Source organism: Natator depressus, chromosome 2 (genome assembly GCF_965152275.1).
Source record: "Natator depressus isolate rNatDep1 chromosome 2, rNatDep2.hap1, whole genome shotgun sequence".
Classification (NCBI taxonomy): Eukaryota; Metazoa; Chordata; order Testudines; family Cheloniidae; genus Natator; species Natator depressus.
Window position 1 is genome coordinate 62,752,049 of NC_134235.1, and position 15,270 is coordinate 62,767,318.

At 43.2% G+C, this 15,270-nt stretch overlaps 1 protein-coding gene across 5 annotated transcripts in view; it reads right to left on the reverse strand.

The window, feature by feature from the left end:
- Nucleotides 1–14,121, reverse strand: part of NKAIN3 (sodium/potassium transporting ATPase interacting 3) — a 521,250-nt gene extending 507,129 nt beyond the window's left edge. For all 5 annotated transcript variants that reach the window (XM_074944316.1, XM_074944314.1, XM_074944313.1 and 2 more), the window contains exon 1: nt 13,745–14,121. In XM_074944316.1, coding sequence (XP_074800417.1) covers nt 13,745–13,798 — 54 coding nt within the window. In that variant the 5' untranslated portion in view covers nt 13,799–14,121. The remainder of the gene's footprint in view (nt 1–13,744) is intronic.
- Between the last annotated feature and the right edge of the window lie 1,149 nt (nt 14,122–15,270).

The window sequence follows — 15,270 nt, forward strand, 5'->3', positions numbered from 1 at the left end:
CTACTTCTGAGAGTAAAGTGGGTTAATCTGGGTTAGAACACTTTGGAGATTTCCATGATGTAAATAATTCAGATAGAAGCCTTGCTACTCCCACAGACTGACACAGTTAAAATCCTCTAAACACTCCTACCTTGACAGTGTCTACCTAATTCAATAAAAAGAATAAATATTAAAAAATAAAACTTTTCAGTTCACTGTGCAGGAATAAGGAAGCTTTTAGCAGCAAGAATAAATAGCCCTCCCCCCAAAAGGCTATTTAGGTTGCATTGAGAGGGTGTGTAGGATAAAACTAGGCTTTGAGGGATTACATTATCATCCGTAAATATCACTAAATGTCAATTTCACAGCATACACACAAACCCATGACAAAATATCTCCATTGATGATAACTGAAATTTGGAGATAGGCAAAGTAAGAAAAATTATGCCTGAGAACTTAATAGACCCAAAATCCAGCGATTTAGACTTTTGTAGTAAGCTTGTTACAAATTGACTAACAAATGCATTTACTGACTGAAGGCTATTTACTTTGTATATTTTGACATGCGATGTTGACAATTTGTGCTTTAACAGTTATAAAACTAACTTTTCGAATCTCAGTGTCCACTGCTATTAAATAATTGTCTGAAACCCCTCCCCACAGAGTTTCCCACTACTATAAACATTTAAATACATAAAAATATCTGTGTTTAAAAATAAATGTTGATATTATCCATTCAAATTATTTTTTAAAAATAAAAATTGAATTCTACCAAGCCTTGATAAAGCCTGTACATTTCTGTGATATTATCTCTGTAGTATAATTTATGTTATTGCCCAGCTTTGGGGGTTTTCTTGGAGCAGCAGAAATTGCATTTTTTAACTGACTATTTTCTATGCATGCCTTCTTGGGAAGGTGCAAAAGTCTGATATTTACACTAAATGTTACCAGAATCCCATTTTTAGAAAATGAGGCATAATATAAAAGCCGATATATTCCACAGCTTCGTTCTGAATAAAAATCCATTTAAAAATAAGGGCCTGGTTCTGGATGGCATCTGTAGTGGTGACTTCGCCTGTGTGTGTCAAAACTCTTCACTGAATAGTTCCACAAGGTCCAGTTCTCAGGTATATGCTCTTTTCTATCTAGTCTTTCTTCCTGATTACTATCAGCTACCTTCTCAATGATGACACTTAATTGTACATCTATTTCAATGCCTGTAAGAACTTCTCTATGTTCACAATTTCTGGTACTCTTGACCAAATAAAGTTGTGCCTTTGTCTCAACTTCCTTCAAGTGATTCCTCTAGTATGATCTTTTAAAAAGAGTAACATCCTTAAGCACAACTAATTGGTTTCCTTTCCTCATTCTTTGCATTTCACAAATTTTCACATTTTACTTCTTTTTATTGGAGCTTTCTGTCGGGGACATTTGTTTGGTAGGCACTGTTTGTTTCAAATCCAAGCAGAAAACCAACTTTTCTGAATATTATGTTTCTGTGCCTTTACTGTTTAGAAAGGTTTTATTGTTCTTTTTACTTGAGCCTAAAGGGCTAGACCCATAAGAATGACTTTCAGTGGGAGTTTAGAGCATTCAGCAACTCATAAAATCAGGTCCAAAAATCACCAGAGACGCCATTAAAAATACCAGTCTACCAGCCCATTGAGCCAAGGAAAGGTAATGTACAAGGTATGGATCCACGTGCAGGAAGAAGACAATAGGGGAATATAATAAAAAAAAATGAAAAGTCAAAATAAAATCTTTTACTACCTTTTTGTTACCATGGTCTTAAGCACTCTACGTTCCAAAGATCAAAGATTTATCCCAGCTCACTACTGCCTACAAACCTGCCAAAAGACACAGATTTATAGTGAAATCACAGAGATTTCATTGATCACAAAAAGGAAAAAAAGACCACTAAAAATTGTGATAGTGCCACTGGTACTGATTTGTCAGGGAACTGCAGTCCACACTGAAAGTAGCATCACATAAACATAAACCTGCTGGCACCCCCTTTGGAAAGGTATGTGTTAGTCTCTCTTGATAGATGAAGGGAGACAGTTTTATGTGATGTGATTCAGAAAAACTTTCAAGATTCTAAAGTAAGTATTTCCCAAGTGCTGAATATTTCCTGTTGCCTGAATTCTGTTTCCAAGTCAAAGTCTTTCAAATAAAATGATGGGGACAAGGGGGGGGAATGGAAGGGTCTCTTCCTTAACAAAACTGAAATCTAGCTAATAATCCATGTCGTTTCTTTTGTGTGTGTGTGTGTGGTTTGCTTGCTTGCTTGTTTATTTTGGGGTGGGTGTTAAACTTAATGTATTGCTTATGAGAGGTGCCAGATTGAGAACCCTGGAAAATAAAGTTCTGTTTTACAAACCAGATTCAACACAGGCAAAGTAATGCAAACTTCATCACAGCACCCTCCTGATATTCCTGAACAATGGCCTGTGGGAACCACTAGAAAAAAAGATTGCTTTGGTCTTCATGACACCATGGCCTTTTGCTGAGACTAGAACTACCACATCAGACAGGGTGCCAATTAGTGCTAATATGGAACTGTTTTTTTGATATGGACATTGTATTGAAACACTCATTGCACAGAGGCCATAATGACTTTCAGCAGCAACTAACCTGCACTGAATTTCAATTAGTGACCTAAAGATGAAAGACTCTTCATCCTATTACTGGTCTCCTGAACCATGAAGTCCCTTATTATTATTACTATATATTACTTATCTAGAGCCATAGATGTGCATCACGTTTTGCAATACAGATAAAGACAGATTCCCTGCCCCAAAATGGTTGCAATCTAGTTTAGTAAATCGTTGTAAAATTGAGTGAATTAACTTTAGCTGGTTTTAATACAAATGTACCTAAACAAGATTTGACACAGTGTTTGTGGAATAAAAACAAGAAGACAAAATTACCCCAGATAATTGCTATTCTTCTGTAAATTTAGCAGTGAAATTTGACAGAGAGAGAGAGATGTCTGAAGGCTGAAAATTACCATTCCCATTTCAGATTCATTTCCATAGCATCAAACTAGCAGTTTTTAAAAGATTCTAAGGACTTCTTCCACCCTCAATGTAATCTAAATTACTGATTTTTTTAAATATCCTCCTGTGGGAGGCGGGGCTGCCCAATATCACCCTCTTTCGGGCCACACATGGTACTTCAGGCCCTCCCCACCTTAGTTTGTATGATCTGGATATCTGCTTGGGGCAGGGCAGTCTGTGCCATAAGCTTGGCGTCAGTTTCTAAACCAGTGGTCCCCAAACTGTGGGGAGGAATATTCGGGTGGGGAGACTGCAGTAGGGCCCAGGCCAGCCCCCATAGGGGGCAGGGAAGAAACGCCACCCAGTCCCGCTCTGCCCCCAGCTCTACTCTGGCTCCAGCCCCAGCCCTCCAGCTGAGGCCCCAGCTTTGGCTCCCAGCCACGGCCTCGATCCCCAAACGTGGCCTGGCTTCCAGCCCTGCTCCCAGCCATGACTCCACTCCTGGCCCCGGCCCCAGTCCTTGCTCTGCTCCTGGCTCCCAGCCCCGCTCCTGGGGGGGCATAGACAGATTATGTTACAGGTAAGGGGGGTGTTTGGAGACCACTGCTCTACAAAATCATGTAATAAAACAGCAATTCAGTATTCAGCTATCTGTGTTTTAAATCAGGGGTCTTCAAACTGGGGTTGTGACCTCTCAGGGGGTCACAAGATTATTATGTGGGGGTCGCAAACTGTCAGCCTCCACCCCTAAACCCCGCTTCACCTCTAGTATTTATAATAGTGTTAAATATAAAAAAATATGTTTTTAGTTTATAAGGGGGGGCACACTCAGAAGCTTGCTGTGTGAAAGGGGTCACCAATACAAAAGTTTGAGAGCCACTACTTTAAACAAAGAGGAAAACCCCTTCAAATGCAAGTGCTTAGCCCTGAGAAACACCTCCCCTTTCCCAGTCTCACCTGGCCCTGCCCCTAAGCAAAAGCAGGCAAGCCTTCCTAACTGGCCTGCTGGTTCAGTATTTCCTCCTGACCCTGGTAGACCTCTGGCAGACTGTCTTGATGCTCACCCAGCCCGAGTGGATTTTCCTTAGGCAGGGAGTGTCAGTGTGCTGATGCCTCCTCAGCAAGAAGAGAAGATCTGGCAGACCCCATCATACCTCTTAATGAAGAATCCATGGCTATTTATATTGCACCTGAGCAAGATGCCTACCAATATCTGCACCAAAGGCTTGATCCTGCTCCTACTGAAGTCAGTTGCAAAACTGCTATGGTCTTCTATAGTGCGAGATCAGGATATAAGAACTTTGTTCCATTCCTTATTTACATATGTAATCAAGTAAAGTTTAACTTATTTATGTAAGGAAGTAATATGTAGATTAGAGATGAGCCAAAATGCAAAGCACAGATTAAAAATGTAAAGGTAGTAGACTTCTGATTTCAAATCTTATATCTGAACCTGCCACTACAGTTTGGTACCAGGTCAGACCCAAAAGTAAAAAGGAACCTATGAGCTGGTTCTGGTACAGATGTGGCTGAAATCTCTTTGCAAGATGATATTTAAAGATTTCTAATCTCCTAATCTAATCACCTAATCTCAAAAGTTGTTTTTTGTTTTTTCTATTTTATACCATTACCTCACAAAATCAGCAATAGGACATTATCTAGACAATCCCTGTCCTGATCAGAGTGGAGAATACAAAGCCTGTCCTGATCCCAATACATATTCACATCCAAGTTCTGCATCCTGAGCCAGACTCTAATTTAGATGTAACAACATAATTCCTATTTTGAATTTCAATTATTTTTATGAGGGGAACCTCTGTAAACCATAGTATCTCAATCCCAAGAATCTGTTGTTTGAGACAGCAGCAGATGTGCAGCAGGTACTGGTATCCTATTGTTTTACTCCCAGAAAATGATAGATCATATGGCCATTAGAGATACCTACATAACTCACTTTCAATTAATTAACTTCTGCTTCCACCCACAATCAAGACTAGATTTTTAAATCTTCTCCTTCATCTCATAGATGTAAAAATAATCATGCTTCTACACAGCAGCCTCTGTGCCTCATGAACCTATAATGAAAAGGGAAGGAGTAGCATGCTATGGTGGCCTGAACCTGAGACTGGGAGCTTGGCCTTCCCTGCTTCGCCGCTATGTACCCTGACTTGCTGTGTGACTTTTGGAAAGTCACATAGAGGCAATTTTGTAAGAGAGCTCTCTAATTCTCAGTTTGAGAAGGCATCCCCCCAAACATGAGCATATTGGAAAATTTAGTCCCCTATCCACTCTAAGGGTATGTGTATACTGAATTTGTATCTGGGGTCCATGTACTTACATATGAGCTTGCTCTTTTCAAGCTCAACTGTAAGCATCCACACAACTTTGGTGTGCACACCTCATTTCCGTCCCATATACAGGCAGGTGCATCCATCCTCGCTGTGTGTTGATACACGTCTGGTGCTGTGGTTTCTGGGGCCATATCCCACCGTTCTTACCACCTTGTTAGCTGTAGCTACTTTGAGGCTCAGTTCCTGGTATACTGTCTCATTTTTGTAAAAGGACATATGTTTATGGAACAAACACTTTCACCCAAAACCATCCTGCTCCAGAGGATGTTACAGCTCTTTTGGCTCATGTTACCCCAAACAACTATATCATATTATACTAAACATAAATCTCCTGAAAATCAACCACCAACCACTGGTATCTGAAATAAATTAGATTTAAATAAAAGTACTTTTCATTCTGGGGGGTTAATTTATTATTATTATTTTGCAGTGTGCTCAGAAACTAACATAGTAGGCCATTTGGAAATATATACATTAATATCTCACAGGGATGTTGTGATTATTGAATGTATGTACAATACACTCAAAATGCAAATGTTAAGCCTTATTTTTAGGAGGGATGAATATTTATGTCCCTGATGACTGACAAGTTACAGAAGCATCATTCTAACAGATGATTTGGGCCCCCATCTGTAAAGATTTATGTTTACGCATAACTTTGAGCACACGAGTACCTCACTGAACTAAATAGGATTGCTCACATGTTTGACGTTAAGCATAAGGTCTAGTCAGAAATTTGACAGAATATTTTTCCATTGGAAGATTTTAATTTGTTGAAAGCTAAATGTTTTGAAGAAACGTGTTGATTGACAACATTTCATTTAAAGGAAAAATTGGGGGCAAAAAGCACTTTGCTAATTTTAATTACTTTTAATTTTAATTTGTTTTAATGTTACATAATACACAATTTTAATAAGTCATACTCAGAGAAAAACATTTTGATTTTATCTAAATAAAACATTTCAATCAACCCGAAACAATATTTTTTTCAGAATTTCATTTCACAGGAAATTTCAAAAAATGTTGGTTTTATTCTGTTTTGGAATTTAAAAATAAATTGAAATCACAGCTTTTCCTGCTAAACAAAAAACCCAGTTCCCACCCAGCTCTTTTAAGCATGCATATAAATCTTTACAGGATAAGGGCCTTAAAACAGAGAATCAGTCTGTCATGCAAAAGAGTATCTTTTTTGTAGATACTCATATGAGATGCCAGAGCAAATTTGCCAATGTTACCTTACACCTTCTTCCCTTACTAAAAACAACAGGCCTTCTGATTCTTACAGTCATTACATTTGTCAGTGCTAGGAACCACGCCCTTCCCTGCCCCACTAATATAAAACATACATTCTCAACCTTCTGCTTTACCCATGGACAGATGCTTCATCTCCAGATCAATGGACTGGTGGTTCTTTTACCAGCATCAAATGGTGCAGCAATTTATCGGTTCAAAGGGTTAGTTTCTTTCATTTATCACATCACTCAAGTCCTTATGCTGTTATATAATTGTTATATGTCTGTTCTAACATAAGAGTGCACCGAGCCAAAATCAGAAGGTTACATAAAGTGCATTTTAGTAGCAGTTATGATTTCCTGCTTTGTAAAGTATACTCAAATGAGATGAAAAAATGTAAATTATTACATCACATATTATGCATCATTTGCCAGCACCGCTATCGAAATGGTATTATGCATACTAATCAATGGCGAAGTATTATCTTTTAGTCTAATGGATACAGTCTCTTCTCAAAGTGCAAGGATTTACACACGTTACTCCAATTAGCATTAATGGGATTTACAAGCATAAATCTCCTGCATATCAAGAGAAGAATTAGTTTAAGATGACCAAATGAACTCACCAAATAATCACTTAGTTGGCAAATATTAATATGTAGTCACATTTCCATTACAATTATCTAAACCTGTGCTAAACTAACACTGAAATTGATTTGAGAGCATGGTGAGTAGAAAATAAACTATTTTATACCAGCTACACCATATCATGTTGTACTTCTAAAGCAAGTGCTTTAAATGAACACAGAGCACCAACATCTATCAATTAAATCATAGGCTGAGATTTTTGAAACTGAGATGGGGTGTTAGCCATACACCTTCCATTAATCTTTTCTGCACTGCTTTGAAAATCTGAGCCATGACTTATTATTGGCACTTTTGTTGTGTTTACATATCTATATAATTCTTACCTACCAACATCCCTGCTCCACCGACACACACAATGAATGTAAACTTTAAAACAAAATTAAATGTAAATGTGAATTCCTCAGAGGTACATTTTCAAGACTTCAGAAGGGCTTTAGCTGGGACACATTAACTTCAATTGGTTTCACACAGCTAACTCTCTGTATAATTCTTTGCCAATTTGCCCCTTCCAGAATTTATTAGTATTTTTTTATTTGCTTTATTTTCTGACCATTTTCATTTTGCAGTGTTTCATGACCTGGTGGCTACACTAGCATTTACAACATTGCTGGCAGTTTCTGTAAAAAGGCTACTGACTTACCTTGTATAGAAAAGGTGATATGTGATTCCTGATGATGCTAATGAGAGTTACAGCACATACTCAAAGATTAATATATCATTGTGATATATTCTTTTGATATATGTACGTAACTCCTGCTATGCACATATTAGGAGGATATATACACCTTAGAGCTCCCAATATGACATCTTCTGAAATGACATCTTACAATTCTAGAGTTAATAAGATCAAAGTGTAAAGTCAAGTCCTCGAAATTGCTCTCCTTACTCTGGGTTCTTCAAAGGGAGTTTTGCCTGAGCAAATACGGGGACAGCCTCCAACACTGTAAGATGACCCAATTCAGGAAAGCTTGTGCTTAAGTAGCTTCCTGAATCAGGGCCTAATAATGCCCTATTCAATTTGAGGCTCTTTCCAGAACACTTGTGTGACAGGGCACACTGGCCCCACACTTGTCATGCCCCCTCTGCCCTGATGGGCATGCTCCAGCTGGGATATAAAAGGGTACAGCTTGGCTCATTCAGGGCTGACTGCTGAAGAGGGAAGACACATGCTGCAAGCTCCAGCCTGGGAGCTGCTGAAGCACAGCTGGTGGAAGCCAGAGATGCTGAGACCCAGGATAATGCCCCAGCTCCTGCAGCTGCCCAAGGAGCGATGGAGCTGCTGAAAGTCACACAGGCTGAGGAGACTATGGACTTCTGGGACACCAGGACCACTACACAAGGGACAGGGTAGGAAGTAGCTCAGGGGGACTAGGCATTGTACTGAGCGGTGTCAGCGTGTTTCGGAAGGATTCCCTGCTGACCCAGTGGCGAGCATACTTGCCACTGTCATGGCCCTGAGCTGGGACCCGGTGGAGCAGGGAGGGCCCGGGTCCCCCTACCCAGTCACCACACCCCCACCCCCATCCAAGGTGGCGGCCCACTCCCCTGACTGGCCGCTAGACCAAACAACCCTACTGAAGAGGACCATTATGCTGACTCTGGCCATTGGGCCACACGGCCCTGCTGAACAGGGCAGCCCTGTTGACTGACTGGTAGGCCACAAAGCCCTGAGAGAGGGCAGCCATATTGACTTTTACCGCCAGGCCAAGCTATCCCAAGACAAGGGATGGCTGTATAGACTCAACCGTGGGGCCATCTTTACCCGCACTTTGTCCCAAGAAGGGACGGGGTGCACTTGCCCTCTGACACCTTGCATCGTACATATTTATGCAGATTTACATTTTAAGAAATGTACATTTATATGAAACCATATAAGATTAACCGGGGAATGCCTTTGGGGTGTTCACTAGTGTGCATTGTATTGAGTCTATTGCACTTAAGACTGAACTATAGTCAGTACCAAATCTGAAAGGTTATGTGGGCAGTTTGGTATATACATTTTTATAGATCAAAATGTAGAAATGAAAATAATGACATTTAAAAAATATTTTCTACTGAAATCTCACATGCACACACAACACTCCGTGTTTACAAACAATTCTTCTTGAAGATAGTAAGCCATAGTATTTTACCATTAGAGAAAGGATGGTGTATAGACCCCACACAAACACCACGGTCATTCAATGACTGTGGTTCTCTTCCCAATAGCATTTTTCTATATACAAGCATAATGGGCAAAAGTAAGAGGGGAAAATAGATATGATGGGGAAAGGTTGTGAGGGAACCAGCAAAAGTGTGCTGAGAAGCCAGCACACATCACAAATGTGGCAAGAATTTTTAGAGGCAGTTAGAACGGAATCCTAAAAGAGATTATGGGCCTGATTCTCCACTATCTTACAACAGTTTTACACTGGCATGACTCCATTTACTTTAATGAAATGCCCCTGGTATCAAATTGGTGTAACACAGTGGAAAGGCAGCTCTGGTCCAAAGGTCTAATTTTGAGCAACTAACTAAAATCAAATATGAGATGCTCCAAAGCCAAGGATTGTGTGAGTGTGACAGACACTCCACTTAAGGATAATACTATCATTTGTATAGAAAGACTTTTGAAGGGTTCATGCAGGGTTCATGCACTAGGAAACATTCAGGGCACACCCTGAGTGTTGGAAGGAGCAGTGTGTGCACTGCTCCTTCCAAGGACATGGACCATGGGAAGTCACCCAGAGGACATGAACCGTGGGAAGCTTCCTTGGACTGGACTCAAGGCCTGAGAGCAAGGAATGTAGTAGATAGAAGCTGGTAAATAAGAATATTAATCAAAGTCATATTATTCCTTTTGTTGTTTCCTTTTGCGGTTGGATTGGACTATGTAATACGCATGAGTGGAGAAAGAATAAAAGAGGGTGGAAAGCCGACACAGCAGACCTTACCGCTTGCTTGCTAAAAGCTTTGTTTGTCTTGCATTTGAACCACAACAGACGACTTCCAATTCCAAACATCAGTACATCTACACAATAATAGAAGTGTCCTGTTTGCAAGGGTTCTCAACTTTTTTTCTTTCTGAGGCCCCCCAACATGCGATAAAAACTTCATGGCCCACAACTACTGTTTTTCCGCATATAAGAGCCAGGGCCAGCATTAGGGGGTAGCAAGCAGGAGTTGCCCTAGGCCCCACGCCACAGTGGACCCTGTGAAGCTAAGTTGCTCAGACTTTGGCTTCAGCCCCGGGTGGTGGGGCTTTGGCTTTCTGCCTTTGACCCAAACAAGTCTACTGCCAACCCTGCTTGGCGGACCCCCTGAAACCTGCTTGTGGGCCCCCAGGGGTCCCCAGACCCCTGGTTGAGAACCACTGCTGTGTTGGATATCAAATATATCTGAAATATGTGTTTTATCGGCAACCACCAGGGAGATGTGAGCAGCACAATCCACTTCACAAACAAAGAGAATTGCAAGTTAAGTATTTTCATGAAGATTTTTGGCTGTCTGACTTTTCAGCTGGTGTCTATACAGTTCTTAATCAAAAAAGTCTTGAATTGTTCACATCCCTTTCTATTGACCTATTTTGGTTTTCTTTGGTGTGGTCTAACAAGACTTACTGAGAGGGTGAACTGTTTCTTGTGTGAAAATTCACTACTTATTTTTTAAAGCATTGCCATCTTTCTATTTTTCTAAAGTTTTCTCAACCCATAGAAATCATTTGTATTTTTCCATTGCTACAAATTAGCAAAACAAGTACTTTGGCTTCTGTAGCACTTAATCTAAACATAGTCCACAGTCAGTAATATGTCTTTCACCTCTCCATAAATGGATGCAAGGTAAAATAAATCTCTCTTAATGATAGTAATGTCTGGGGATGCAGTTTTGTTGGGTATGCTTTATACTCATGACTTCTGTGATGAAACAGATCTAAAATCCCCTGTGGTGACAATTCCTACAAACATAAATTCAACACCACCGCCACTGAGATCATTGTGAGTACGTTGGCTCGAGTTCATGTCTACTAGATTAAATCTTAGGTTTAACACATATTTATACTGCAGTTTTTATTTTTATGTTTTTAATGAAAATAAATTACACTAGAAGCATTGGGCTAGACATGGATTGATCAGTCACTAAAACCTATGGATGTTATAGTAGACTGTATCTAAGGTATGCATTTTTATAAAACAGGAAAGTACAGTAGAAAAATCTATATATTAAAAGTCTACAGTTTGAAAGTTGTTAGATCATTTGATGGGTCTCTTATAAAACATGATACCTTTTTTGAAAGATTTTATCTGCAGTACTCTACATATTATGATGGCTATTCATACTTTACTTCTTCAGTTTTTATAGCCTCCAAGTAATCTTACAGAATAGTAAATACTGTTACTATAACCTTCATAGGTGTGTTAGTGTTATTTTTTTAAAGATGAAGTATCTGATTCTCCTCACACACATCAGTGTAAATCAAAAATAACTCCATAGTAGTCAATAAGTTACAGGAGTGTAAAACAAGTCCAGGGGATCAAGGCCACAGCTTTATAAACAAAGATTGGTTAATATTAAAAGTACAAATTTTGAATACATGAAATCCCTTTCCCTTTTGTTAGTTTATTTTATTCAGGTTTTAACACTGCACCCTCCCCCTGGTATTTAAGACTATCTGAATAGGAGACAATACTAATGAACCAATTTACACCAGCTGAGGATTTGACTAATACTTTGAAAATGAATGATGTTCTTAAAGTGAAGTATTGAATATGTTGTGTTTAACAGTCCATTAATAATTCTCATGAAACAGAAGCCTTTTCTAGAGGTTTAGCAGGAAGCTAGGATGACTGCCAAATGATCATATTCTGTAATCACCGGATAGTCTTACTTTACACATACACTTGCACACCCACAGACTGAAGAACCCACACTTATCCAAAGAAATATCATGTGGCAAAAAAGATGGCTCTGAATCAGTAGAAAAGAAAAAAATCTTTTTAAATTCTCATGGGATTAGAGACTGACTGTTAAAGGAAGAGCATTATTTTATCACTCAGCTAATGAGCCATACAAGGACTTGTTATTGCTCAGTATAGTTCTGTTCTGACAATACTACTTTGAAACAAATATGCCAACTTTAATACACAAAGAAAACAAGACACATTTTCAATTGTGTCAATTACATATCAGGCTGTATGTAATTGAAATAAAACACTTGGGAGGAAATACCCAGAAGGATGTGCAGATTTTGCCTTTTTAAGCACAAAGAGATTTTTGTACATTCCACAATGGATCTGACACAAAAGAAGATTGGTGGCTCCTGACCTCAATGAAGTGACTAGAAAATAAACAGCAGAGTCCAATGACAAGTCCCAACAAACATGTCCTAAAAGTGTCATTCTTGTGCTAGGCTATCATATAGAACTTAGTCTCTCAGTCGCTTTCATTTCATATTACACACACACACCGGCATCAGCGGACCCCAATGCTGCCTGAACACCTTGATCTTATATTGATCATGAAGCGATTTTAACACAAGCCTGTCAACCTGAGACAATGTGAATGGGTGTGATTTCCAAAAAAATCTGAGTGAGATTTTTAAAATCTAGTTCAAACAGACTGGCTGGGGGGGGAAGGAGGGGGTTGAGGAAGAGAGAGACTCGAAATTAATTCAGAAATCCTTCAAGCACATGAGACTTGGCCGGTATAGAAAAGCTGTAGCAACCCCCTAGAGACCCGAAAGAGAAACTGGGCAACGTTAAACAGAGCCTGGCCCTGGGATGGGAGCAGATCCCCCCCAACACGAACAAATTTCAAACCAAACACATTTGTTTTAACATAAAAATTCAAAACTTAACCACAGGGCGCAAGAGTTAGCTGTGCTCCCCGGGTGAGAGCGGGGGATCAGGTGGGGATGAGTCACTCACTCAGAGGTCCCTGGTTAGTGAGCACTCACCAGAGGCACCGAGGAGAGCGCAATGAACCCCTGCACCGCAACAGCCCTAGAGCAGCTGGCAGTGCCCGATAGCTGAGATCTGCATGCAGGGAGCCCGAGAGACAAACGGCTTGGGCATCCCGCCACTGCAGCGTGCATGAGACCATCACCCCTAGCGGAGGAGCTGGCAGTGCCCCGGGAGTGCTGGGAGAGGCATCCCGCCAGCTGCAGCGAGCACGGGACCATCACCCCCAGCGGAGGAGCTGGCAATGCCCCGGGAGTGCTGGGAGAGGCATCCCGCCAGCTGCAGCGAGCACGGGACCATCACCCCCAGCGGAGGAGCTGGCAATGCCCCGGGAGTGCTGGGAGAGGCATCCCGCCAGCTGCAGCGAGCACGGGACCATCACCCCGAGCGGAGGGGCTGGCAGTGCCCCGGGAGTGCTGGGAGAGGGGCGGGGAGAGGCATCCCGCCAGCTGCAGCGAGCACGGGACCATCACCCCCAGCGGAGGAGCTGGCAGTGCCCTGGGAGTGCTGGGAGAGGCATCCCGCCAGCTGCAGCGAGCACGGGACCAGCAGCCCCACGCTGGCAGTGCCCGGGTGCGGAGCGCGGGTCAGGCACTCACCAGCTGCAGCGCGCAGAGGAAGATGAGCGTGCAGCGCCCGGTGCAGCAGCCCATGGTGGTGGCTGTCGGTGCCCGATCCCTGCTTCTCTCTCTCTCTCTCCTTCCTTCAGCTAAGGCTGCCCCGGAGGCGACGCGGCGCTCACCGCATCCGGACCGACCCGCTGCCCGGCTTCTTCCCCGCGGGAGGCGCGTCGCTTCCTCGGGATTCTTCCCTCCTTTGTGGCGGGCAGGAGCCGGGCGAGTGGTGTCCGGCGGAGCTCAGCGCCAGCTGGGCGCGCGGAGCATCCGGCGGCGGGCTCTGGCCAGCCACGAGCTGCTGCGGCTGTCGGTGGTCGCGGGTCGGGGGCGGCGCGTGCGGAGGGGAGCAGAGCGGTGTGGCTGGGGGCGGGCAGAGGGAGTTTGCGGTGGGGGAGGGGTGTTTGGAGGCTGGGATAATGGGGGGAGCGTCCGGGCGGGCGGCTTGGGGGGGGCTGTAGTGAGATGCCGGGACGCCGTGGGCTGTGTGACTGGCTGGGGAAGGGGCGTGGGGGGGGAGGTGAATGGTTGAGGGAGTGTGGGCGGGAGGCTGCTGCTGAGCAGGCTCCGGAGTGCCGCTTTCCGCTCGCTAGTGCTTGGTGCGAGAGTCTTCTCGGGAAAGTTCAAGGGACTTGGGTGGCTGGGCGAGGGGAGCTGGCTGGAGAGAAGTGCCGGGGGGGAGGCGATGACGCTTTGCTGCTGGGTGGGGCTTGCACACGACCCCACCCACAGCCCTTCCCCGTGTTCACAGCTGGGGCCGGGGAGCGAAAGGGGCGGGGGAGCCTGGCTCCATTGTTCACAGGTCTGTACTGGCACTGGGAGACCCCGCCGGGGGCAGTGGGGAAGGGCGCCAAGGCTTTCGGAAAGCACGGGGGGGCATTGGTGTGTCTGTGGACGGCGAAGGGAGACGCGTGGGCACCAGAAGGGGCCAGCAGGACTTGATCGGGCTGCCACTGAGGCACTGATCGCACGGTTCGGCTGGTGCCTCTGGCTGCTTTGGATGTTAAAGAGCGCAATCATCTCGCAGCAGTTTCTATCCCTCGGAAAAGAAGGAGCGTGCAAGCATCTCAGCCGCCCGGGTTAGTAAAACCCTGCTCTGAAATGCATCCCAGCGCCACTCTCACTAAGGAAGGGAAATTTAACTTGAGCCTCATACCTCGTCGGATGGGGGCGGGGGGAGCTGCACAGGTGTAACTGAGCTCGGATATTGGTCTAACTAACCTCATGTTCCAAGGAACACCCTGGATTGCTACCTAGGTGTAACTGAGGGCAGAATTTGGTCCAAACTCTTGTTCCTGCAGGACTCCCTCAAAGGTTGGGTGAACCGGGTTAGTTGAAGGTAGTCATATTCCTATGGAGTTATGCTGGGGATTGCAGGGACGTCAGCGATTCCAACCCTCCTCACGTCCCCCCACAGCGCTAGAGTGCAGACAGGGAGAGTGGATGTGGTTGTTGGAGGGTAAGGCACCTGGGTGCCTTCACGGGAGCTCAAATTCTTTAATCTGCTCCTC